At 34.1% G+C, this 25,008-nt stretch overlaps 1 protein-coding gene across 4 annotated transcripts in view; it reads right to left on the minus strand.

The window, feature by feature from the left end:
• Positions 1–232: 232 nt before the first annotated feature.
• Positions 233–25,008, minus strand: part of AP5M1 (adaptor related protein complex 5 subunit mu 1) — a 35,637-nt gene continuing 10,861 nt past the window's right edge. Inside the window, exons 4-9 of one of the 4 annotated variants that reach the window (XM_071213915.1) lie at positions 24,439–24,578; positions 23,628–23,713; positions 23,423–23,541; positions 21,110–21,206; positions 16,882–16,960; positions 11,304–14,758 (exon numbers count right to left, since the gene is read on the minus strand). In XM_071213915.1, coding sequence (XP_071070016.1) covers positions 14,740–14,758; positions 16,882–16,960; positions 21,110–21,206; positions 23,423–23,541; positions 23,628–23,713; positions 24,439–24,578 — 540 coding nt within the window. In that variant the 3' untranslated portion in view covers positions 11,304–14,739. Of the gene's footprint in view, positions 283–11,303; positions 14,759–16,744; positions 16,961–21,109; positions 21,207–23,422; positions 23,542–23,627; positions 23,714–24,438; positions 24,579–25,008 lie in introns of those variants that run through there. The other 3 variants (XM_004452974.5, XM_058293374.2, XM_004452973.5) reach the window with 3 other exon arrangements.

Here is a 25,008-nt window from a genome sequence, read left to right on the forward strand (position 1 = left end):
CAAACAAGCAAAAATGCCAACTCTCATTGCAGAGCAGATGTAGCTCAGTGGTTGAGTGCCTGTTTCCCTGTACAAGGTCCTGGGGTCAATCGCTGGTACCTCCTAAAAAAATTGCTTATTAGTTACTATAATGGGGTTATGCATTACTGTGACAAACCAATACAGTTAAAAATTCTCTGCTTCTCCATTTTTAAAATATATTAACGTGGGGAGTGGGTGTAGTTCAGTGGTTAAGCTCCTCCTTCGTGTGTGCGAGGTCCTGAGTTCACTTCCTAATACCTCCTAAAAAAAAAAAAAAGATTATATATTCTATTCCAAAACATCTCTGCCCTACACTGTCTCTTATAATATGCATATAAAATATATTAATGTAAGTTAAAAGTGTTAGTACATTTTCCCTTTATTTTTACTATAATTTATGTTATTTAATTTTATTGGCATGGTATTTAAGATTATATATATATATATGTATATATATATTCAATAAAAAACAATTTTTGTACCTGCATTTCTTTTCTAATTATTGTTTTCTTTTATGATCATTAGCGAAAATAATTTTGTCATATGGAGGCAGTGAGTATTAAAAAAATAATCCATTCTGGATTTCAACTATACTAGGTATACCACTGAAACACTAGACTGATACCACACTGAGCTCTACTAGGACTTCTGTTAACCAGTTGCAACTTTGCAAAAACGCTTTACATCTTGACTGGTTGATTTTTCTAGTGAATACTGAGCCAATGAGCTATATAAGACCAATTTGAGTTCCATTATTAATGCTATTAAACGATAAGAATTATTATTATTGTAATTACTTTGTCTTTACTGGTTAAATTAACATTCAGTTATTAAGGTTACTGTTCAATATACAATATTATTTTACCTACTGTGTGTTCAAAGTAGTCTTGTCACAGTAACAGCATGCTAGCATGAAAAGCCTTATAGCAAATAGGTAAATACACGTCTTTTGTGAATAAAAAGGGGAGTAATTATGTGAGCCTTACTGCCTTTGTGCGTGAATAGCTAAAAATAATTAAAGTAAAAATGTCAGGAAATATTGAACATTAAATACAAATAATCATAAGATTGTCGTATGAATGAGAATGACCTGTAAAGCATAATTTTTAGTTTCTCTTGATAGCATATCCAAATTAGAATAAGAAAACACTTGTGCAAATACTCTTATTTTCCCTTCATTTTTAGCAGTCCCAATCGTAGACTACACACTACAGGTACAATTGCTGTAATTTTCCTGTCAAAATAGATCTTTATTATAAAAGACCCCCAAATTATTATTTTTATTTTAAAAACTTATCTTTACACTTGGTACAAACAGAACTCAAATAAACCTTGATATTGAAAATATTTTGGCTCCCTAGGAACATGTAGGATTATGCTGTATGGGGTGTGCCTATTATTGAGATTCATTTAAAAACAAACACACAAGAACTTAAAATTGAGCTTCAAAGTCGTCTCTGATTAACTACACACCTATTCCAATGATTCTGACATTGGGTCAAATATTTTGGGAATTCCTTTCACTTTGTGACTGGCCTTCAAATCATGTAGCATATTCTTCCAAATATTTGAACTCTTAAAATTGAGCCTCATGAAAGGAGGTGGTTGATTAAGCTAGATGAAATGGTTTTATTTTAAAAGTAGAGGCAATTATAAGATTCATCTTCTTCTGTGGCTCCTAACTCAGCTTTGAAGGTATTTCCAATAAGAAGTCCCCCAAATATTTTTCTAGCTATAATAGCTTCACTAAAATGGTCTCTAAAGGTGACTAATTTGAAAGACAACATGAATCTGAGCCACAAACTGGTACAGTTATTAATGATATGACTCTCATTTCTTTATAGTCAACTGGACTCTAATGGCTTAAAGCAATGGTCAGGAGCAGAACAAAGTTAGCTGTGTCTGAACAAAGATTAAATGCTTAAAGTTAGAAGTCATCAGGGCACTGTCTGACATAAATACCTTCAGAATCATATTAAATTTCCTCCAATCTTTTTCTCTTAATTTTTCCCCCAGAACATTACTTAGGGTGGATTCATGACATTATTTTGCATGTATAAATGTTCCCAACTTTATTCAAAAGATGATTTGAAGAAACCAACAATAAAGGACACAATAGAATAAAAATAAGTAGCAGTACACTAGGATAGGGTAGTATAATAAAATGCAATAAGATAAAAAGATAAATTAAGACAAAGAAAAATAAGGATAGACAAGTAAAATGAAGACTGTACAAAGATAATAACCAGAATTGTACATAAAAGGCTCTACATAATTTTAAAAGTCAAAATTTCAGCTCCCAGCTTCCTAGTTACCAAGGCAGAGAGGAAAAGGATTTGTTACAAGAGTATACATGTGTGTGAGTGAATTTTCTGTGTGCTCACACCCACATGCATATTTAAGTGAAAAGAGGAGCAGTAGGGCAGGTCAGCTTGATTGGATGAAAATCTAAATCTGCCTTTGCCTTTGACATAAACTTTTACCTTCTCTGTGTTGCAGTAAATATGGGGATTTAATATTTGGCTTTTCTCTATTTTACTATCACATTACCAAAAAAATAATTGGAATGTAAGACATCAACAAATAATTACAATCCACACCAAGAAATAGGAAGATATGGCCCAGTTAAAGGAACAAGATAAGCCTCCAGATAACATAAAGGAGTTGAGACAACTAATCACAGATGTTCAAACAAATTTCCTTAATAAATTCAATGAGATGGCTAAAGAGATTAAGATATTAAGAAGACATTGGATAAGCACAAAGAAGAATTTGAAAGCATACATAGAAAAACAGCAGATCTTACTGGAATGAAAGGTGCAATAAATGAAATTAAAAATACACTGGAATCATATAATAGCAGATTTGAGGAGGCAGGATTGGTGAGCTTGAAGAAATGGCCTCTGAAGGCGAACAAAAGAACAGATGAAGAAAAGAATGGAAAAAATTGAACAAGGTCTCTGGAAACTAAATGACAGCAAAAGACATGCAAACATACGTGTCATGGGTGTCCCAGAAGGAGAAGAGAAGGGAAAAGGGGCAGAAGGAATATTTGAAGAAATACTGGTAGAAAAATTCCCAACCCTATTGAAGGACATAGATATCCATGTCCAAGAAGCATAACATACTCCTATCTGAAAAAATTCAAACAGACCAACTCCGAGACACATACTAATCAGAATGTCAAATGCCCAAGGCAGAGAGAGAATTCTGAGAGCAGCAAGAGAAAAGCAATGCATAATATATAAGGGCTACCCAATAAGATTAAGTGCCGATTCTCATCAGAAACCATGGAGGCAAGAAGACAGTGGTGCGATATATTTAAGATACTGCAAGAGAAAAACTTCCAGCCAAGAATCTTATATCCAGCAAGATTGTCTTTCAAAAATGAGGATCAGTTTAGAATATTCACAGTAAACAGAAACTGAGAGAACCAGCTTTGCAGGAAAACAGCTTTGCAGGAAATACTAAAGAGTGTACTGTAGTCTGAAAAGAAAAGACAGGATAGAGAGGTTTGGAAGAAAGTCTAGAAATAACAATTCTATCAGTAAAAGTAACTAAAAGTTGTCAAAAGAGTGGTGAAAATAAAATATGACAGATAAAACCCAAATATTTTGGAATAAACCTAACAAATGATGTAAAGCACTTGTATTCAGAAAACTACAACTCTTTGTTAAAAGAAATAATAAAAAAAAAACACCTAAATAATTGGAAGAACATTCATGCTCACAGGTTGGAAGACTAAATATCATTAAGATGATAATTCTACTCCAATTGATATACAGATTCAATGCAATCATGATAAAAATTCCACCAGCATTTTTTCTCCCCCTCCCCTGCTGCTGTTTTTGCTATGTCCATTCACTGTGTGATCTTTTTTTTGTCTTCTCTTTTTCTCTTCTAGGCCTCACCAGGATTTGATTCCAGGGACATCTGATGTGGGAGAGTGGTTCGCTGTTGCTTGCACCATCACAGTTCCTAGTTTCTGTTGTCTCTCACCTTGACTCTCCCCTGCATCTCTCTTTTGTTGTGTAATCATCTTGCTGCATTGCTCACCATGTGGGCCTGGCTCATTGCGCAGGTACGCCTTTGCCAGGAGGCCCTGGGGATTGAACCCGGGTCCTCCCATATGGTAGATGGAAGCTTAATCACTTGAGCCACATCTGCTTCCCCCAGCCTTTTAAAAATAAATGGAAAACATGATTATCAAATTTATGGAAGGGTAAGGGGTCCTGAATAGCCAGAAACATCTTAAAAAGGAAAAGCAAAGTTGGAGGACTCTCGCTTCTGGACTTTAAATCATATTACCTAGCTACAGTGGTAAAGACAGCATGGTACTGACATAAATACAGCCACACAGATCAATGGAACCAAACTGATGGTTCAGAAACAGACCCTCACATCTATGGTCAGTGATTTTTGACAAGTCTGTCAAACCCACCCAGCTTGGGCAGAACAGTGCATTCCACAAATGGTGCTGAGAGAACTGGATATCCACAGCCAAAAGAAAGAAAGAGGGCCCCTATCTCACACCTTATACAAAAATTAACTTAAAATGGGTCAAAAACATAAATATAAAAGCAAGAACCATAAAACTTCTAGAAAAAAATGTAGGAAGGTATCTTTAAGACCTGGTGGTAGCTGGTGGATTATTAAAGGAAATAGAAGGAGATGGACTACTGATGTTTAATGCATGTAGTTTAATTAACTTTACTGTTAATTAAAAAATGAGGACACTATAGAGTTGCTGGTAATGCATTATAGTAACAGCTGATTTATAAATGGGAATGTGGCTGAAAGGGGTAGTGTAAGGATGTAAATGTCAAATGAAAGAAAGCTAGAGAATAATGTAGGGACTAAAACAGAAAAATACAGAGATGGATGAGAACTGTAGTTGATGGTACAGATACAAGAGTGTCCTTTGTGAGCTAGAGCAGATGTTCATCACTATTGCAGGGTGGTGTGAATGCATGGGAAAAATACAGCTGGAGTGACCTATGGACTGTGGTTAACAGTGATAATGTAATATCCATGCATCTATGCCAAAGATGTACTTTGTGATAATGGGGAGTATGGAAAAGGTGTGCCAAATGTACGCTATGGACCTGGTAATAGTCTGATGATAATATCTCATTATCTGTAACAAATGTTCTACCATGGTGTGGTGTGTTGATAGAGGGGTGTTGTATGGGAATTCTGCACGTGTCTGATTTGTTTTGTAAGTTTACAATTTCTGTCATAAAATATATTTTAAAAATAATATGGTGGGTTGGGGAAAAAATACACCAAATGTAAGATTAGGACTATAGTTAGTACTAAGATTTTGACAATATCCTTTCATAATTTGTAACAAACGTCTCACAGCCATGCAATGTGTTGGTGGTGGGTTGATGTATGGGACCCCTATATGATGTTAAGCATGTTTGCTTTGTAAGTTCACAACTTTTACTATACACTTATTGTTTATGTATGTTCATGTATAAATGATGTAGTAGTAATAATAATAATAATAGGCTGGGTTGGGGGAAAATACACTAAGTATAAGATATTTGGTTAGAAATATTTTGAAAATGCCCTTTAATCATTAGTTTAAAATGTTTAACAACAATGCAAGGTATTGGTGGTGGAGTGAGGTGACGTATGAGAGCCCTGTATGTTACGTGTATGTCTGTTTTATAAGTTCACAACTATTACTATACACTTGTTTATGTATGTTTAGTATAAATAATTTACTCCAATAAATTAAACAACAACAACAAAACCAAGGCCAAATGGACAATTCATATAATTCTGATAATTTGAAGGCATAACATTCTAATTATAGGTAGAGGCAGTGCCATGCAAAGGCCATTCTAAATCTTTGACATAAAAGGGGAAGAATGTTGACTGGGCACCCTACGCACTTAGAACTTTGTATCATTCCATGCTCATAATAACCTAACAAAGCAGAGAGGAAACCGAAGACCATAGAGGTTAAGCAACTTACCCAGGACAACCTAGCTTATAAATGGCAGAGCTGGGATTTGAAACAGGCCTATAAGACTTCAAAGACTTACTTTTTCTATACCACTCTGCCTTTATGGTTAATGGAAAATTTCAAAATAATTATTCGCAATTTTTGGGTGTTGGCAAGTCCATTTTATCAGTATATGGGGATAACAAAGGCTATGGTTTTATGAGATGGGGCAGTCATATCATATCAGGCCACATAATAAAACAACAAAATGAGGATTACTCTGATAAACAGAAGGGAGGCCACAACGCTCACTGTACAACAGGGGTTCTTAACCTTTTTTGTTCCATGGACCCCTAAGTCCACACTATACTGCGCATTAATAAATACATCACACCCACACCAATACTTCACATAGGAATGTTTCTTTTTGAATTTAAATTCAAGCTCATGGATCTCTGTTAAGGACCCCTGCTGTAGAATGAGTCCCAGAAGGAAATTTCTAAGATAGGTGTGCCAGATGCTTTAAAGTTCACTGAAGTATAACTGCAAGGAATGTTCCTATGATGGACAGCAACTGCAGGCCTCAGCTGTTCCTTGTCTAACAGGTTGAAGCCCAGGTCCAGCACAGACACTGTGTCTTAAGAATAGTGTCATAAATGGCAACAAATTCTTCCCATAGTGCTAGAGATGGCAATCACTGGGCAGAATTCACCTGTGCTGAATTTGGATTAAATCACTGTCTGCACAATGCCTTTTTAATACACACATGCAAAAGCATACTCATTCAAACATTTTGTTTTAGGTGGGAGGACAGTCTGCTTTATTACGTATTTAACATTTAGATACTTCATTAAATCAACAGTAAATTTCTTTCATGTTTCAGTTGGCAGTGGGAATTCAAAGATGCTAAGACGAATGTCATTGCCCTCAGGAAGTTCAAAGTATTGGGGTGGGAGGTAGGGGAAAGATACAAAACTGATAGAAATCTACGTGAGGCCAGTGCTCTAGAGCTTACTTGTTCTACTTACATGCACACATGTATGTATATGTATGTACGTATATATATTCAGCTGAAACAAGTCTAAGAATGTGTTCCAAGACAGAAGTTCTACTGGATGTTAACTATCCTAGAGAAAAATTTAGCTTATCAATTGACAAAATGTAACATACATTGCTCTCTCAATGGATTATATAAATTTCATTTTTTTTCTTTATAATCCTACTTATCCATTAATAATGTGGAGATAAATCTATTAGCATATGTGAACACATTCTAAACTAGTGGAGGGAGGCAGAGAGGAGACTGTGCAATGGTTAAGGAAGAGCAGAAGGGACAAAGAAGGCAGAGAAGAAAGACTAATGGCTATTGCATAATGGTTCATCTGCACTACTCTCTGCCATCCCCACAGCTCCAGGCATATAAGAAATACAGAAAGTTTGGAGGGAAAAATCACTTTCTCCAAGGTCATTCAAAAGGCATGTCAGTTGGTTCTGGAACCCAGGCCAGGCTAAAAACTGAGGATATTTATACGCTTTTTTTTTTTTCCTGTGTTCTTTCCATTCTTTTTTTTTTTTTTGTATTTATTTTTTGTTACATTAAAAAAATATGAGGTCCCCATATACCTCCACCCCCCTCATCCACTCCTTCCCCCATAACAACCTCCTCCATCATCATGAGACATTCATTGCATTTGGTGAATATATCTCTGAGCACCGCTGCACCTTATGGTCAATGGTCCACATTTTTATCGACTCTGTATATTTAGTATGTAGGAGTATTAATGTATTTATCTGCATGCATATTGGACTGGAATTTAAATAGAACTACTTTCCTTAGAAATTATATTTACCCTAATTATTCAAACCCCAAACACCCCACCCCTCACCCCAATGGCTCCCTTGTCTGCTTGTTGTCTACTCATTGTGCCCACTTGCTTTCTTTAGGAGGCACCAGGGACCAATCCCAGGACCTCCCATGTGGGAGGTAGGCACCCAAATGCTTGAGCCACATCCGCTCCCAAACATTGACAGGCAAAAAATATTCTCTTGCATTTATATTAACTATAATCTGCTTTTTCTCCTTCTGATATATTAGACATTCAGGTTTCTGGGTTCTACTTGCTAATGAGATAGACCTAGAGGTAGATGCTGCTGTTCCTGGGATCTCTTCCTTCAACTATCACCTCCTTGGTAAAGCCTTTTCCCAAACTTTGGACAATTTCTCTGTGAACATTATATAGAAGGAGTCTTCCATACTACAATGCTAATACATTGCAGGAGTTACATATTTAAAAAAAAAAAACTTTGTTCAGCTCTAGAGTGTCATATAATAGCACAATAAGTTTAACATTATGAATTTTTATTAACAAATTAGTAAGCTCTCCATTTCAACTAGATTGCAGTTTTTTTTTTCATTTTCGTTTTTTTTTTTTAAAAGATTTATTTATTTATTTAATTTCCCCCCCTCCCCTGGTTGTCTGTTCTTGGTGTCTATTTGCTGCGTCTTGTTTCTTTGTCCGCTTCTGTTGTCGTCTGCGGCACGGGAAGTGTGGGCGGCGCCATTCCTGGGCAGGCTGCTCTTTCTTTTCACGCTGGGCGGCTCTCCTTATGGGGCGCACTCCTTGCGCGTGGGGCTCCCGCACGCGGGGGACACCCTTGCGTGGCACGGCACTCCTTGCGTGCATCAGCACTGCGCATGGCCAGCTCCACACGGGTCAAGGAGGCCCGGGGTTTGAACCGCGGACCTCCCATATGGTAGACGGACGCCCTAACCACTGGGCCAAAGTCTGTTTCCCCATTTTAATTTTTAATAAACTAGCATTGTAGGTTTACAGAAGAATCAGAAAGTACAGCTCCCAAATCACCCCCCACACACATCAGTTTTCCCTATATTAACATTTTGTACCATAGTGTGGTACCTTTGTTACAAATAATAATGAAACAATACTATATTCTCTTAACTTCGGTCCATAGTTTAATTCCAAGCCATATCTTATGTTCAATTTGTGTGTAAGCCTTCAATAAGTAAAATACCATGTGCCATTTTATTATGTATTAGGAAAACATGCATTTATAAACATGAGGCCATTAGTAATCAGATGAGGTAAAAAAGTTAACCTGCCACTATCAGCTAACAAGTGAGATATACCTCTGCTTGTTATTCCCTTAGCAAAAGCAGAGTTAGAGGCCTGGCATCTGCTTTTAGAGTTTTTTTTTTTTTAGATTAGGGACAAAGATGGAAGCCCCCTTATTAAAAACGTTAAATAAAATATTCATTTAAAATATAAAATTATGATACAATTCAAAACTTTTAAACAATTTTTATTGATTCATTCTGGACTTTAATAAATATATGATGTTCTGTAAATGTTTAAGTGTTATAGAAATGTAAGAAAATACCTGTTTAAGAGATTCTCAAGAGCCTTTACAGTATGGGAAAATCTTTTAATAACTGTGATAAGATTTTTAGACTAAGATGTGGAAAGAATAACAAACTTGTCCTGTAGATGAATCTAATAAAATAGTTCTTCAAAACTGGTCAATCCATAAAAGATTATAAAATGCTAAACTTGTATTCAATAACACCTGCTAAGAGATCAAGTATAATATGGTATATTAATCCCTTTTAAATATCAACTACTTCTAAAAAACAAGTGCTCTAATTGCTTATTTCAGATAGGAAAAGCTAGAATTCGTTCTGAATTTTAATTTATTGACTTCCCCCAATTTTACAAGTGCACATATTTATTAAATGTTTAAATCAGTGTTAGTTCAACTGCTGTCCTGTTGGTTCTCAATTTAGTCTTTACAAGGTAATTCAAGTTAATTGTAGCTTTCAGAAATTATTTAATTACAATTATCAACAGATATTTCCCTAATGCACATATTATACATCCAATTACCCACCCACTTCAGTAGTTTTACAATTGTTTTCATCTTTTTGTTTATTTTCACCTGATCATTATTTTTTACACATTGTAGTTCCTGGGCAGAAAGCTATATACAGCATTTGGAAGTAATTAAGAGGTGTGTATAATGAGTTCCTTTTTTTACAAAAAAGGGATATATTTCCTAGTGACAAAATCTTTTGAAAAGAAAGTATTATTAATAAAGTAAGATAGTGGAGAGATTAAATTAAATGCCTTTCGTTTATTTTTCTAAAATGTACAATTTTTTTTTTTATCATCCTGCACCATAATGGTCTTGGAGAACATCAGGTTGCTTGAAGATGCAACAAATATTCTTTGAACACTTCAGTAAACACAATGTAAACATTCACTTTAATAATGTTTCTTTTGTGAATGCAAAACTGAACGCGTTTTTTCTTTGCCTCTGGCTGAGCCATGACTAGCTGAGTAGCAACAGCAGAGTGCTGAAAGAATTTTTCAACAGCAATTTGCTTGTTCTAATTTACTTTTCAAGGTTGATGCTCAGGATCATTATGCTGCTTACAAAAAGATCTATTTTTATTAATTTGATCCACTCATTCCACTTGTTCGTGTCATATTTAGTTTCCCTGGAAGCTTTACCATGTAAGATAATTGAATCAGAAGTGCCACTACCACTCCAGTTCTACTGTTTCGTATACAAAATAAATTCCTCTACCCTTTAGAAACAAATATGCGATATCCATTGAGCATGGGAAGACTGAAACAAATGACTTAGCTATACTTCCACATTATGGTGGAGACAGCTTTGTCTTTTGTTCTTCAAATAGTGAAATACTCTTTTTAGTTAGGAGACCTATGCAACAATAATACCAAAGCACTGTTCAATTATAACTTAAAAAAAAAAAACTATGAGGAAGTCTTGTTTTCTGAACTTCAAAACAATCATCACTTATGAACAAGACCAAGAAATAGAGCTCTCATGTAATTTTACATGATGCATGTTGAAAAAGCAAAGCTTATTTCAAATGAATAATATTCTAAAAATGTAATGGAAATAATCAAGTGTTCTCCACATCTTCAATAACTTCAAAATAGCAAAATGTTTCCCCCAATATCCTTTCTGTGATGTGTGGACCTATCATTCCAATAGTTAAAGCGCCTCAGCTAAGTGATCTGGAAAGTTCAATAGTACCCCAATCTTCAAAGTGAACGCAAGTATAAAACGAGTGGAGAAAACTTCAATCATTTGCAAATTAACAGAATTAACAATATAAATAGAATAGAATCACACTTTTTTGGAGAGTAGATATAAGCAGGCCATACTTTTAAAAGTGAAAAAAAATCAGAGTTTAACAAAATAAATATACTCAATAACTATTTTCCTTATAACCTGCAGAGGGCAGTAACGTCCCTTAAAGGAAAAAGTAACATAAGAGGGATAAGAACATTTTCATTTTTATTAGAAGTGCACTAAAAATTAAATTTTTACAGAAATTATCATTAAGGGGCCATTTAAGGGAAACATTTTTACTTTAAATGCTTAATGGACTATAAGTTATACATATTTTCACATGTCCTACTGGAAAAATAATTCAGCAGGTGGGTTATATCCTGGGGAATCAGTCAATTTGTAAATACTTATGTACCATACGTTAACACCACATTGCAATCAAACACATTAGCCAGGGTTTTCTAGAAAGAAACCTGCACCTTGAAGTAACCTGCTTACAAGGCAATAAACTGATAATACAAATATGGCATTGCACTGCTGCAGGCTATGGATCTTATATTCATAAAACAGTTGGTGAAGAAATTAAAAGCTATTTGAAAAGCCTTTAGCTCATAAGAGTTTTAACTATTCTGTAAAGGCTAATTTTATGAGTTCTTTAGCAACTGTCATTTTAATGAATCTCTTCACTATGGATTACTAATTATCACTGCTTTGGAGGGAAGATATTTGAATATTTAACTTTAAAATAATCTTCTGATGATAATGAAATGTTTCACAGAGAAACCACAAAGACACACTAACGTTAAATATATTACACAAACACATATGATATGTACATGCATGTTTTATATAAATATATCCTCTTTTTAATGGTTTACTTTAAAATATACTGCAACATTTTATTAACTAAATATTTACTGCATGGAACAGTCAATTACTAAAAGCACTAGTTTCTTAGCAACATAACCATGGGATCCTACCCTCTGACACCATGTTATATTTTCCCCAATTCTCAATTTTGCTGTGGTTAAGTAAATAACTAGCTATGCAAAAGATATTTATAAACTGTCTGGTTATAAGATTGAAACTAGAGAGGCTGGTTTGGCACCAATATAGGTTAGATAAGTACTTCTTTGTCTTGTTTCAATTTATAAATTAGACAACAAAAAGTTTGAGCTACCCCCAAGAAAGTGTAAGAAAATTATCTAAATACCCGTTTCAAACTGCTCCTAGACTAGTTAAGTTATGGAGCATTTTAAAGTGTTTTGTTCACAATAATAAAAATTAATCATTGGTGAAAATTTAAGCTTTCAAAGCAAATTCTGTTACAAATTACAATAAAATTTTTTCTTTTTTTAAAGGTCTTGAAATATACTTCAGAAATAAATCCCCTAATTTGAAATGTTACACGGTAATTATTGACATCAATATAGGTAAGTTCTTAAAAGCAAATTCCTTTATAAATATGACATGAAATACTTCTTAAAATGTCTTCTCAAAATACTGTGCACTATATAATATTCCATAACATATTTCAAAATTTTAAATTATGGGAGAATGAGAACCCAAATAAATGAGAAAAAGGCAGGAAAAATAGGAAATAATTATTCAGAGAATGGTAATTTGATAATTTAAAATCATTGCTTTCAAGTATTTTGGTAATGGTATCATTTACACCTTTCTTTATTAAAAAAAAACTTCATTCTGAAAATGAATGCTATTACTCTTATAATGGGAACATAAGTTCCTTTTCCTCAAGCAAAGACAAAGTTAACAAATAAAGCTTTGAAATAAAAAAGACATATATGGCTAATTGTGTATTACAGTATTTTTCCCAAATTAGATTTCTTTACCACATAGCATGACATTTTTTAATAGGGGAGGGGAAATGGAGAAATCATGAAGTGTAATAAAATAAAAGCATTTTCTAACCTAAATTGTGGCCTCTGCTAGGATTTTTGGGTTATCTCAAGGCCAATAAGTATATACTCTAGTACATGAAACAAAACTGGAAGCTATATTTAGAAGGTAGTCTTTGATTTCTCTTTCTTCAAATCCTGTTTCCTAAAATCATTCTTAAGCAAAGCAAAAATAAATGTTTGTTCTATTACACAAGAAATAAACTTTATTTGGTATTCAATTGACTTTCTAACTTAGCAGACAGGACTTTACATCTTCAAATACTGAAAATAAATTGCATTCTTGGCCCTTGCTTTAAAAGGTTATAGAGAATAAGCGCACACTCTGGTAGTGTTCTAGTGATCTCCCTAATCTCAGTTGCACTTTGTCAGAACGAGGTAACTGGTAGTTAAGTGAAATACCCTAGATCAAAGGGGGATTAATCACCAACTGAATCCTTGCTGAATAAACCTGTCATTCAAGAAAATTATTTCCACTGAACTTAGCAGAGGATTGAACGTATTTGCATAACAGGGACCAACGTACTTCAGCCAGGTTAAAAGGTTCAGAATTCATCCCATGTTTAGCTTTTTGCCTCCTTTTCCTTTCAGCAGCCTGGTACAATGGTTTCTAATCTGATAATACAGCTAACTATCTAAATGATGTCAGAACAGGAAAGTATTGCAAAGTTTGGATGAGGGATGGATCAATTTCACTTTCAGTAACTCCTAAATCTGATTTGTTGGAATTTAAGATGTAATCCTAAAAAAGTCCCTTAAACCTGAGGACTGTTTATTAACATCCCTTTTTTGACCTTTGTCTTAGAAACAACTTTTCTGCTGTGGCAGCAACCCATAGAGGCTCTTGATGATAATTCTACCTACCTACTTCCCAGCGGGTATTGCAGGACTCTATGAATGTCTATGAAGTATTTTGAAATACTATACCACAAACCAGAATATAAATAGTAGTGGTTTATTATATATAAAATGTCTGCTTTGAAAGAGATTAAATCATACAGTGTATAAAACCACAACAATTTAAATTCATTAGAGATACTGAGTTAGTGTGACATCTAAAGCAATGCTTAACTGAAAAGATTTTTATGGGTCAAATGTTTAATTAAAGACAACATTTTTAAACAAATAATTCTGATTTTCTGACAAGGCTATTTACTTCAAACTTGACATTTGAATCACTTATTTAAAAAGTAAAAATGTCCACTACTGTAATGGCACTGCTTATTAATATACTGCTTTCTTTAGAAAGTTTTAAAAACATTGCTTAGTAAAAAAAAAAAAGAAGAAAAATATCCTAAAGGGCTTATTATAATTAAGAACTTTCTTGAGTTCATTTTCAGAAATTTAACATTTTTTACCTTTTGAGTTTACTAAAGAATAATTACCAATATGGTAGATGTCAGATTTCAAAATCATATTTTGGTACTAAAAAGGGACGTTAGCAATTTTGCATCTAGAGTAGGTCTGACACCCCCAAATCTTTCACTGGAAGTAGTTGCTCATATTCACTGCAAATGCAAAGCATCTTTCAAGTTAAAAAATGCAAAGAATGGTTATCAAAGAAAATGAATAAAATCCATAGTGAGATAATTTTTTAGAAAATGATTGAAGTTTTAACCCAAGAAAGGACTCTTAGAGTGTCTTATAGCTTAGAATAAGAACATGCCAATCACGATTAAGCTTCTGGAATCAGAATCCCTTTGAAATGCAGCTGTTTCTTCTTTAATTGTGGCAGCGGACTCTGAAGAAAAGAAAGGTCCAGCCTTAAAGATGAGTAAGGAATACAAAATAGCTCAGGATTAGTTGTGGAGTTCAAAGGTCGCTAATTACACTAAGGAGTTCCCAGACATAGGGAAAACATTAAACAGGTCACCTACCAAACGGGAAACAGACTTTGTCTTCAGAAATTATCCTGAAGTGACAGGTTTCTAGACAAAATCAAAAGCATTGCAGCATGCTCAGCTGATCTCAATGGGATGAAAACATGAGTTGGTTTTAGTTCTGTAGTGTTATGCTTAGAATGGAATAGCAACAGATGGCATCAGGTTCCTACTGCCCCTACACTTTTCTAGTACTCCTTAGATTTTCCTCAGCTTTCTAGGAATGCCAAATAAAAGATGTGCTGCCTTTTCTGATTGTTCATAAAGTAAGTGTTGCCTAGAGGCTTATTATATTCAATTTCTGCCTACTCACTGCATCAATGCCTCTTGACCATCTTAGTGCAGTTTGCTGAACATTTAAATAATCAAGATTTCCAAATGGCTCTATTAATGCTAACATAAATGAAACTTTAAGATTTCCTTGAGTTTAAGAGAGATCAAATAACTAAGATTTTATAACTGATTATTTATGATTACATTAGAATAACAAGTTGAAGTCCTGGTCAGGAAATTATCCTATTTTCTTTGTTACTTGGGATAATTTTGAACATGGAACATTATACCATGAAAATGCTTAGCAGAAAATGAGTTTATAATAAGTAGGATTGACCTTAATTTTTAAAATCATATTTAAAATCCAAAATTTATATGTAATATATATTCAAACTATCATATCTCTCCTTGAGGAGTCAGCAAGTTTTTCTAAGGTTTTCCATACAAGACTCATTAAACAATAGAAACCAAGATATTACTATATTGAATAATTTTAATGCATATTTTTAAATAACACTCTTACTTCTGCTATGTTCAAAGAACCTTCTTATAGATCAAGTTTTGAAGACCTTGAAATTTCATTTTTTCCCTGAATGGTCACTTAAAAGCCCAACCTGATAATGAACTACTATGAAAATAGAATGCAACATATAATTTAAAGGTAGGTAGAGAATGCAGTGACTAGATAGTCTCTGAAGAATCCAAGGGAATGCTAGTAAGAAAATGAATCCAACAAATTTAAGGAAAATATACTATATGATACTGAAATTATATCATATGGTAATTTCTACCCACAGAATGGCTTTTAAATTTTCATATGAATTCATTTCCTAATGAATTTTAATATAATAATACATGGAAAAAGCAATAGTATACCATAATATATCTTTAAAAATTTGGTTTCAGACATTAAGTTATCTCAAAACACAATGTTCATCTCCTGAAGGAATCCCACCCTTCTTAATATGCTCACTGATATCCTAAGCAAAATGTTCTTGTGGCATATTAATAAGCACTTAAAAAATTACTCCAGAACAGAGATAAACACCTTAAAAAGAACTATGCAGATTCTTTATTAGTCAATAGGATAGATCTGATTAAAAGCAGGTTAATATTTAAATAATTTTCCTTTTTCTCCACTGGCTGTTTTGTTTTTTCAAGAGGTTTACAGTTGCTCCTAGTATGGTCTCTGGCACTCTGTAACAATGATTTGTCCTAGGAGCTTAGTAACTTAGGTTTGAAAGAGCAAATTTTTTTTCAATCTTGCATGCCATCTAAATGTATTGGTAGTGGTCGCCTGGAGCTCTGTGCTAAGAGCAAACTTGAGTCCTTACCCAGGAAGGCTCAGTGGAGAAAGAGGACTGTGATTGATTAGCAATGTCTGCTACAGGGGTAGGAAGGCACACGGGTGGCAGAAAGAACCAGGACTAGTATAACATAAGCCTAAGGAGAATCACTATTCTTTTGTGCTTGGACTCATATTCAAGTAAAACCAAAAGGTAACAAAACTAGAGACATTCATCTTTAAAATACTCTTTCAAATTATACCAGACTAATAACTTTAAATGAGAGCATTTAAAATATTTAAATCATTTAATACTTTTTCACTCAGGCAGATTATAACCATACACACTAAAAAATAAAAGATGACTTCATTTAAGCTATGTTGACATTATATAAATGTTTCTCATTTAAACATGAAAAAAATTACAGTATTAATGATCCATATGCTACTGGAGCAGGAGCTTTAGAATTCCAGATGTAATAATCAGAAGAAATTAGTTTCCGATCTAAAAAAAAAACAAAAAAAACCCACAAGATTATTTTTAATATCAACTAAGATATCTTTGAGATTGCATGAAATAGTGAAATGCAAATATCTTTCATTTATGCCAAATCTGCCAATTTTTTTCTCACTTTTTTTCCCCCTAAATTCTGATTCTTGGGAACCATTACCTTAATTGCAAAAATAGTTAAAATGTTTTATAGGTTTCCCTTCTCTAACCTCTTTACCAGGGTCCTGTTTCTGATCTTGCAATTCTTTTATCCATTCAAAGGGCCACAGATATAAGTAATCGCACAACTGTTTCAAGCAATATTTTGCTTCACTAATTTCTTACTATAGTTTTGGCCAACTTTAAGCTCTTTGTCTTAACAGCTTTGTAGGTTTTGACAAAAGGCAACTTCTTTGAATTATGGTTTTCTGATATGCAAAAAGGAGATGATAATGCTTACTTGGAGTTAAACCCATGTACATTCTTATTCTTAAACATATCACTAAATATCAAATTCAGCCTTTTCTAACTTTCTTCATAACAAAAAGACTACAGGATATATTACCTATGGTTTTTTTGTTTTTTTTTTAATAAAGTTAAAGAATCTAGTAACATTGAGAAGTATTGACAGCATATTGGTTAAGTGCAAGTTACAGTGTCAGATTGCTTGGGATTGATTCCCAGTTCTGCCATTTATTAGCTGGGTGAACCTAACCAAGTTACTGAATCTCTCTGTTCCTTTAGTTTGTTCATCTGTTAAATGGAGATAACAATACTTAATGTAGGATGCTGTGAGAATGAATAAGTTAACCCACATAAAACACTTAGAACTGTGTCTGGCCCATAGTAAGCAAAAAATGTTAGCTATTATTAAAATTAACATTATTATTAGCATTACTGAACAACTTTCAGAACTACATTGTATATTGTAAATAAAGAATTTTTATTGTCAAGATAATAGCAAAATAATTAGATAAGAACTAAAAAAAGGCATCCAAATAGGAAAAGAGGAAGTAAAACTTACACTATTCACTGATGACATGATCCTATATTTACTAAATTCCAAAATGTCTATGACAAAGCTACTTGAGCTAATAAATGAGTTTAGCAAAGTGGCAGGATACAAGATCAATGCATAAAAATCAGCAATATTTCTTTACACTAGTACAACAATCTAAGAAGGAACTCAGGGAAAAAATTCCATTTACAATAGCAACAAAAAGACTCAAATACCTAAGGAACCAATTTAACCAAAGATGTATAGGACCCATATCAGAAAACTACAAAACACTTGATAAAAGAAATCAAAGAAAACCTAAACAAATGGAAAGACAGTCTGTGTTCATGGACTGGAAGACTAAATATCGTTAGGATGTCAATGCTACCCAAACTGACTTATAGATTCAATGCAATACCAATTAAAATTCCAACAGCCTACTTTACAGAAATAAAAAAGGCAATTACCAAATTCATTTGGAAGGGAAGGTGCACCCAAATAGCCAAAGCATTCTAAAAAAGAGAGCAACATTGAAGGACTTTCACTGCCTGACCTTGAAACATATTACAAAACTACAGTGGTCAAAACAGCATGGTATTGGCATAAAGACAGACACATCAATCAGTGGACTAGAATTGAGATTCTAGAAATTAACTTCACCTCTATGATTTTTGACAAACCTACTAAGTCCATGTTACCAGGACAAAATAGTCTCTTCAACAAATAGTGCTGGGAAAACTGGATATCTATAAATCAAAAGAATGAAAGAGCACCCCTGTCTCATTTCCTATACAAGAATTAGTTCAAAATAGATCAAAGATCTAAATATAAAAGCTAGACCATAAAACTACTAAAAGAAAATGTAGCTGGTGGTTTCTTGGATCACTCAAAGCACAGGTAACAAAAGAAAAAAATAGATAAAGGTAATCTCCTCAAAATTAAACACTCTTGTACCTCAAAGATCTTTTTCAAAAGGGTGAAAAGGCAGCTGGCCCAATGGGAGAAAATATCTGGAAACCACATACCCAATAATGGTTTAATATCATGTTATATAAAGAGATGCTACAACTCAACAATAAAATGACAAACAACCCAATTAAAAGCTGGGCAAAAGACTTGAATAGACATTTGTTCAAAATAAAAATATAAATGGCAAAAAAACACATGAAAAAACATTCAACAGCACTAGCAATTAGGGAAATGCAAATCAAAGCTACAATGATATATCATTTCACACCTATTAGAATGGCCACTATTAAAAAGAAAGAAAACTACAAGTGTTAGAGAGGATGTGGAGAGATAGGAAAGCTTATTCGCTGTAGTGGTTATGTAGGGCTGAAGAAGGGTAGAGGGGTTGAGAGGTGACTGTTAAGGGTGTGGAGTTTTTCTTTCTGGAGTAATGAAATTGTTCTAAAATTTTTTGTGGCAATGAATACACAACACTGATTATACTGGATAGTGTGGTATTTATTGAATATATATCAATAAAACTTTTAAAAAAAGATAATGGCAAATAAAGGTTTCACATAGTTGAACAAACTGGCAGTCATGTTCTAAAATTAATGGGGGGGAAGCAGATGTAGCCCAAGCAATTGAACTCTCACCTACCACATGGGAGGTCCCAGGTTCAGTTACCAGTACCTCCCAAAGAAGATGAGAAAGACAGTGAGCTGATGCAACATGATGATGCAATAAGAGGCTGGCATGGTGAGATGATGCAACAAGATGATGCAATAAGAGACACAAAAAGGAAAAACATAATGAGAGACACAACAAAGCAGGGAGCAGTAGTGGCTCAAGTGATTAGGTGCCTTCCTCCCACATGGGAGGTCCTGGGTTGGGTTCCCGGTGCCTCCTAAAAAGAAGACCAGCACACAACAAACAGAGCGAATGCAACAACAAGGGAGTAGGGAAAAATAAATAGAATAAATCTTAAAATATATATAAATAAATAAAATTAATAGGGGAAGGAAATAAAAGACTGGTCATGAAGATCCATTTAAAACAAACTCTTTCATTCGATATCTTTTTTAAAATTAAGAAAAGGTATATTATTGGAATTTCCATTCTATATTATGTTTTCTGAAATTCACTTCTATATGTTTAGTTAACATTAATAAAATACTTAAAATATTTTAGGTGCTATCTAAAGGGACTACATATTTCCCATAGATACAATCTAAATGATTGGTCTGTTTATATTCAGTTACTTTTAACACTCGATAGTCTAAACTGACATACTATATTATGCCTTCACAAAAATACAAATGCATTATGAATACTTTTTCATACATATGCACTGCTTTAAGAAAATTGGTTTACTCTGATTGCAATACATAGAATACATTATTGCCATTCACCAGTAATTGTTCAGAATTCTGTAGTTCTATAATTCTCTTAAACTTGCCAGTACAGAGCCCTATCTTATGGGTCTAATTTTCCATTTAAGAAATATTTATGTAAATATAATAGCTTTATTCCCCTTACTGTATGAAGCAAAAGATTCTGTTTAAGGGAAGGTTAGCTAATTCTACCTAAATTAAATAATTTTAAATTTACCTAAAAATTAATTTTTTCTGTTTCTTTCAAACATATATGCTTTGCTTTAAAACCAATAAACTCACTTAAGGCGGGAAAGCTGTCTACTGCCTTAATACTTTGTAGAATGGAGAAGGCACTAAAATGATTGATGACCATGTTTACTAAAAATATTTTAATTTTTAATTTTTAGAGTCTATTTCCCTTTTTATAATTAAAAAAATATAAAGATGCTTTAGATTACATAAATATTACATTAAAAATATAAGGCAAAAATAAATAAAAAAGATGAAAAAAGAAAAAATGTAAAAAAAAAAAAAGAAAATTAAAAAAAAGAAAAAAATATATATAAGGGATTCCCATATGCCCCACTCACTCCCATTACCACTTTCTCACATTAACAACATCTTTCACTAGTGTGGTGCATTTGTTACAATTGATGAACATACACTGAAAAAGGTAAAGTATACAAACTTAAACAGGGTGAGTTTAGGCCTGAGTTTCTTTATATATATATTTGGTTTAGACTCTGATCTCTAAGTTTTGTTACATTTTAATTTTTACCTTAAGTAATAATTGTATTATACCATTTTAATTCCCTCAAGTTAGTTTGACTCTCTTCAACTTACGTGTACTTATTTTCGGTTTTCCTGATGTAAAAACTTGAACTGAATGTTGATCCGCATAACACCCAGTAAGTGTGTAATCTAAGATCCTAAAATGAAGCTGGAAAAAGAGAGAAATATACTAAATTAAGGTGATTATTTTATAAAAATGATGGTCACATTTCTTGGGAAATTTATCTCACATAGTCCATAAAATAAAAATCACAAATATTAAATTCAAATATTGTGTGTGTCTTTTTCCCTTTGCATTAGGGTCATTTCTTTGAAGGCTGCCATTATGAAGTGCTTAACACATGGCAGGCACTTCACTAACATGAACTCTAATTCACAAAGCAAGGTAGGATTATTATCCTCATCTGACAAATGAGGGAACTGAGGTTCAGAAACAGAAGCAATTAGCACCCAAGCATATATGTAACAGTTGGCATTTGAATGCAGACCTGACAGACTACCAAAGTTGGTGTTCCTTCCCATGTACTGTCAAATATGCTGTATAGTCTCTTTTATTTCTAGGCCTATGTGGTTATGACGTATTTCCAATCTTAATTCCTTTACAAGTAAGAACATACATGCCTAGTAAAACACAAGAGTGCAATTAGTAAAATAGAAACACCAGTTTATCTGGTGTTTGGGGGAATTAGCTATTCTGCTTAATTTTCCAGAAAACTGAAATTTAACTTTATAGAACTAAGTTTAGACATGGCCTCTTTTTGTTTTTAAGGATTTATTTATTTATTTATTCCCTTCCCCGCCCCCCCCCCCCCCGCCTCCCCCGGCAGTTGTCTGCTCTCTGTGTCTATTTGCTGTGTTCTTCTGTGACCTCTTCTATCCTTATCAGCAGTGGGAATCTGTGTTTCTTTTTGTTGCGTCATCTTGTGTCAGCTCTCTGTGTGTGTGGTGCCATTCCTGGGCAGGCTGCACTTTCTTTTGCGCTGGGTGGCTCTCCTTACGGGGTGCACTACTTGCGCGTGGGGCTCCCCTACGTGGGGGACACTCCTGCATAGCAGGGCACTCCTTGTACGCATCAGCACTGCACATGGGCCAGCTCCACACGTGTCAAGGGGGCCAGGGGTTTGAACCACGGACCTCCCAGGTGGTAGGTGGACGCCCTATCCATTGGGCCAAGTCTGCTTCCCTAGACATGGCCTCTTGACTCACTCATAAAACCTTTCTAAATTTTAATCCATAGTTCCTGGATTTAATTGGTAGTGTAGAGTTATCACTCTAAATACCAATTATTAAACTGTGTCATTATAGAATGGGCAATAGTCCCTTCTCTGAAGACACAGTGCTGAGACTCTGAGTCACAATGACATTGAAGTGATAGACTATGAAAAGTTTGTTTTAGAGAACTTCAATCTTCTTTTGCTGTGGTTTCTTCTCATCTCTGCTATCTACTCTGTGCTGCTGAATGCTAATTTTGCAGTATCCTGATATCTTTTCTATACTTTTTTTTCTCCTTCTATGTCTCTTGCCTGCAAATTTTCCCATTTCCTAGTTTTCTCCTTTTGACTGCCTAAGTAATCGCATGCATAGGATAAAATTTTCAGATGTTCTCAGCAATTTTTTCCTGTTGCAACTCAAATAATCTCTGATAGTACAGGGCTCTTTTGCTAGTTTGGTATAATTCTGGATGTTGGATGTCATGCCAAGTTTTGATTTCCACAAAACTGAGAAATAAAACTCACTTAGTCCTTTCATTTATGTATTATAGCTTTCAATGAGATTCTAACTGGTTAGGTTCTAGAATGAATAGAAAAGTACGGGAAACGGACTTTGGCCCAGTGGTTAGGGCGTCCGTCTACCACATGGGAGGTCCGCGGTTCAAGCCCCGGACCTCCTTGACCCGCGTGGAGCTGGCCCATGCGCAGTGCTGATGTGCGCAAGGAGTGCCGTGCCACACAGGGGTGTCCCCCACGTAGGGGAGCCCCACGCGCAAGGAGTGCACCCATAAGGAGAGCCGCCCAGCGCGAAGGAGGGAGCAGCCTGCCCAGGAATGGCGCCGCCCACACTTCCCGTGCCGCTGACGACAACCGAAGCGGACAAATAAACAAGACCGCAGCAAATAGACACAGAGAACAGACAACCGGGGGAGAGGGGGGAATTAAATAAATAAATAAATCTTAAAAAAAAAAAGGGGGGGGGAGTGTAACTGTTGACTAAAGCGGATTTGTTATTATTGTACTTATTATCTAGTGTTGAGTAATTTATAATATTAACATAAAAAAGAAAAAAAGAAAAATTTAAAGTCAACTAGATATATATAATTTAAAAAGGAAGGGTTTCTAATATAGTGAACCATATAAATATATTTACCTTTACATAAGCTGTGCCTCCAATACATATCTGGTCAAATGGCTGCTTTTCATGGCTCTTGGCTCCAAAAGTTACAGTTCCAGAAAGAGTAATTTCCATTGATTTTGGGAATTTTGGGCCTAAAAACACAAATATGCCAACTGAATACTGTTAGATTCTTCAGCATATGAAATAAAAAAATCCGAATTAACAAAACCTAGCTCACCAATAATCCAGATCAATAAGCTTTTCTCTCGAAATATTTCAAGTTGTCCAAAACTAACTTTGTATTCCAAATGTGTGATTGGACCTCTTTAAAAAGGACAAAATAGAAAGCAGACAAGTTCATAAATATAACAATTTTAAGAGATGTACATCAAATATTGCTACTGTTACTTAATATAAGGACAGTGCAAAAGCAGATCTGATTCAAGCTTGTAGAACGAAGTACAGAAAATAATGAATATTTTATCTCCAAAGACATCAGAAACTATTTAATATTTTTGGTGATGATATATATCCCATTATTAATTCTAAAGACAACTAGAAAATCATACAGAATGTATTAATGCAATTACATGGGTTGATATGTAACATTAAAGCTATGATTTTACTATGTATCTACATATGCTTTGAAAAGAACTATGCTGCAGAATAATTAAAAAGTGCAATTGATGAGCAAGTAATATTGTGGTATAATTGGCTTACTTAGCCTAGTGGTTGATAATTCATCTTGACTTGTAGATAGAGTACATAGTAATCACTAGAAATAAAGCCAGTAATGAAATAAATACTCCACCCAAGGAAGCTACATTGGTTTATTTACTAGCAACTGCAACTAGAAAAATAAAGATACCTTATATGGTAAGGAGATTATTTTATGAATATGTTTTGGAGTCCAAATCAGCATTCATTTGAGTAACATAAAATGATTTAAATCTTAAAAATAAGGTAAAAAACAAAGACAAATCATTTATTATAGGGTAGAGGAGATGCAGTAAGCTAGATAGAAATTATGGTTATCATGTTATTCCTACCTATTGTAAAAAGGTATATGAGCTTCACAGAATTCAAAATTATTTTTCACACTTTCATGGAGTTTTAAATTAACTGTTATTTTTAGTTGAACTTCTTCCTCTTTCATTTGATAAAACCCCAAAATTGGTGGGACTGGGACCTATAAACAAACACAAAATTTTACATCATTCTCAATTAACAGATCTAAAATACCAATGGTGACTGAGAAAAATCTTACATTAATAATAGTGACTATGCACAGATACGTCTTTAATGACCAAGGGTTACTCCAAATTGTTTTGATAATAGCAATAATGCATTGATATTTGTTCTAAAAGCAGGAATTCTTATCTCTTTCTGTTCTCAGGGATGAGAAAGGTACCTTACAAAGGTATCCAATGCATTCTTTTTCCTGCTCTTTCTCATCCATATTCCCCTCCTCCAGGTTCTCTCTGACCTAAAACATAAATATGTAGCAGACATACTGATCATTGCCACCCTGCCCACAGTTCTTGCTGCCACATTTGTATCCTGTGACCCCCCCATCAGTCATCAAAACTTGATTGAAGGGAAAACAATTTGTGGCCTGG

This window comes from Dasypus novemcinctus, chromosome 3 (assembly GCF_030445035.2).
Source record: "Dasypus novemcinctus isolate mDasNov1 chromosome 3, mDasNov1.1.hap2, whole genome shotgun sequence".
NCBI lineage: Eukaryota > Metazoa > Chordata > Mammalia > Cingulata > Dasypodidae > Dasypus > Dasypus novemcinctus.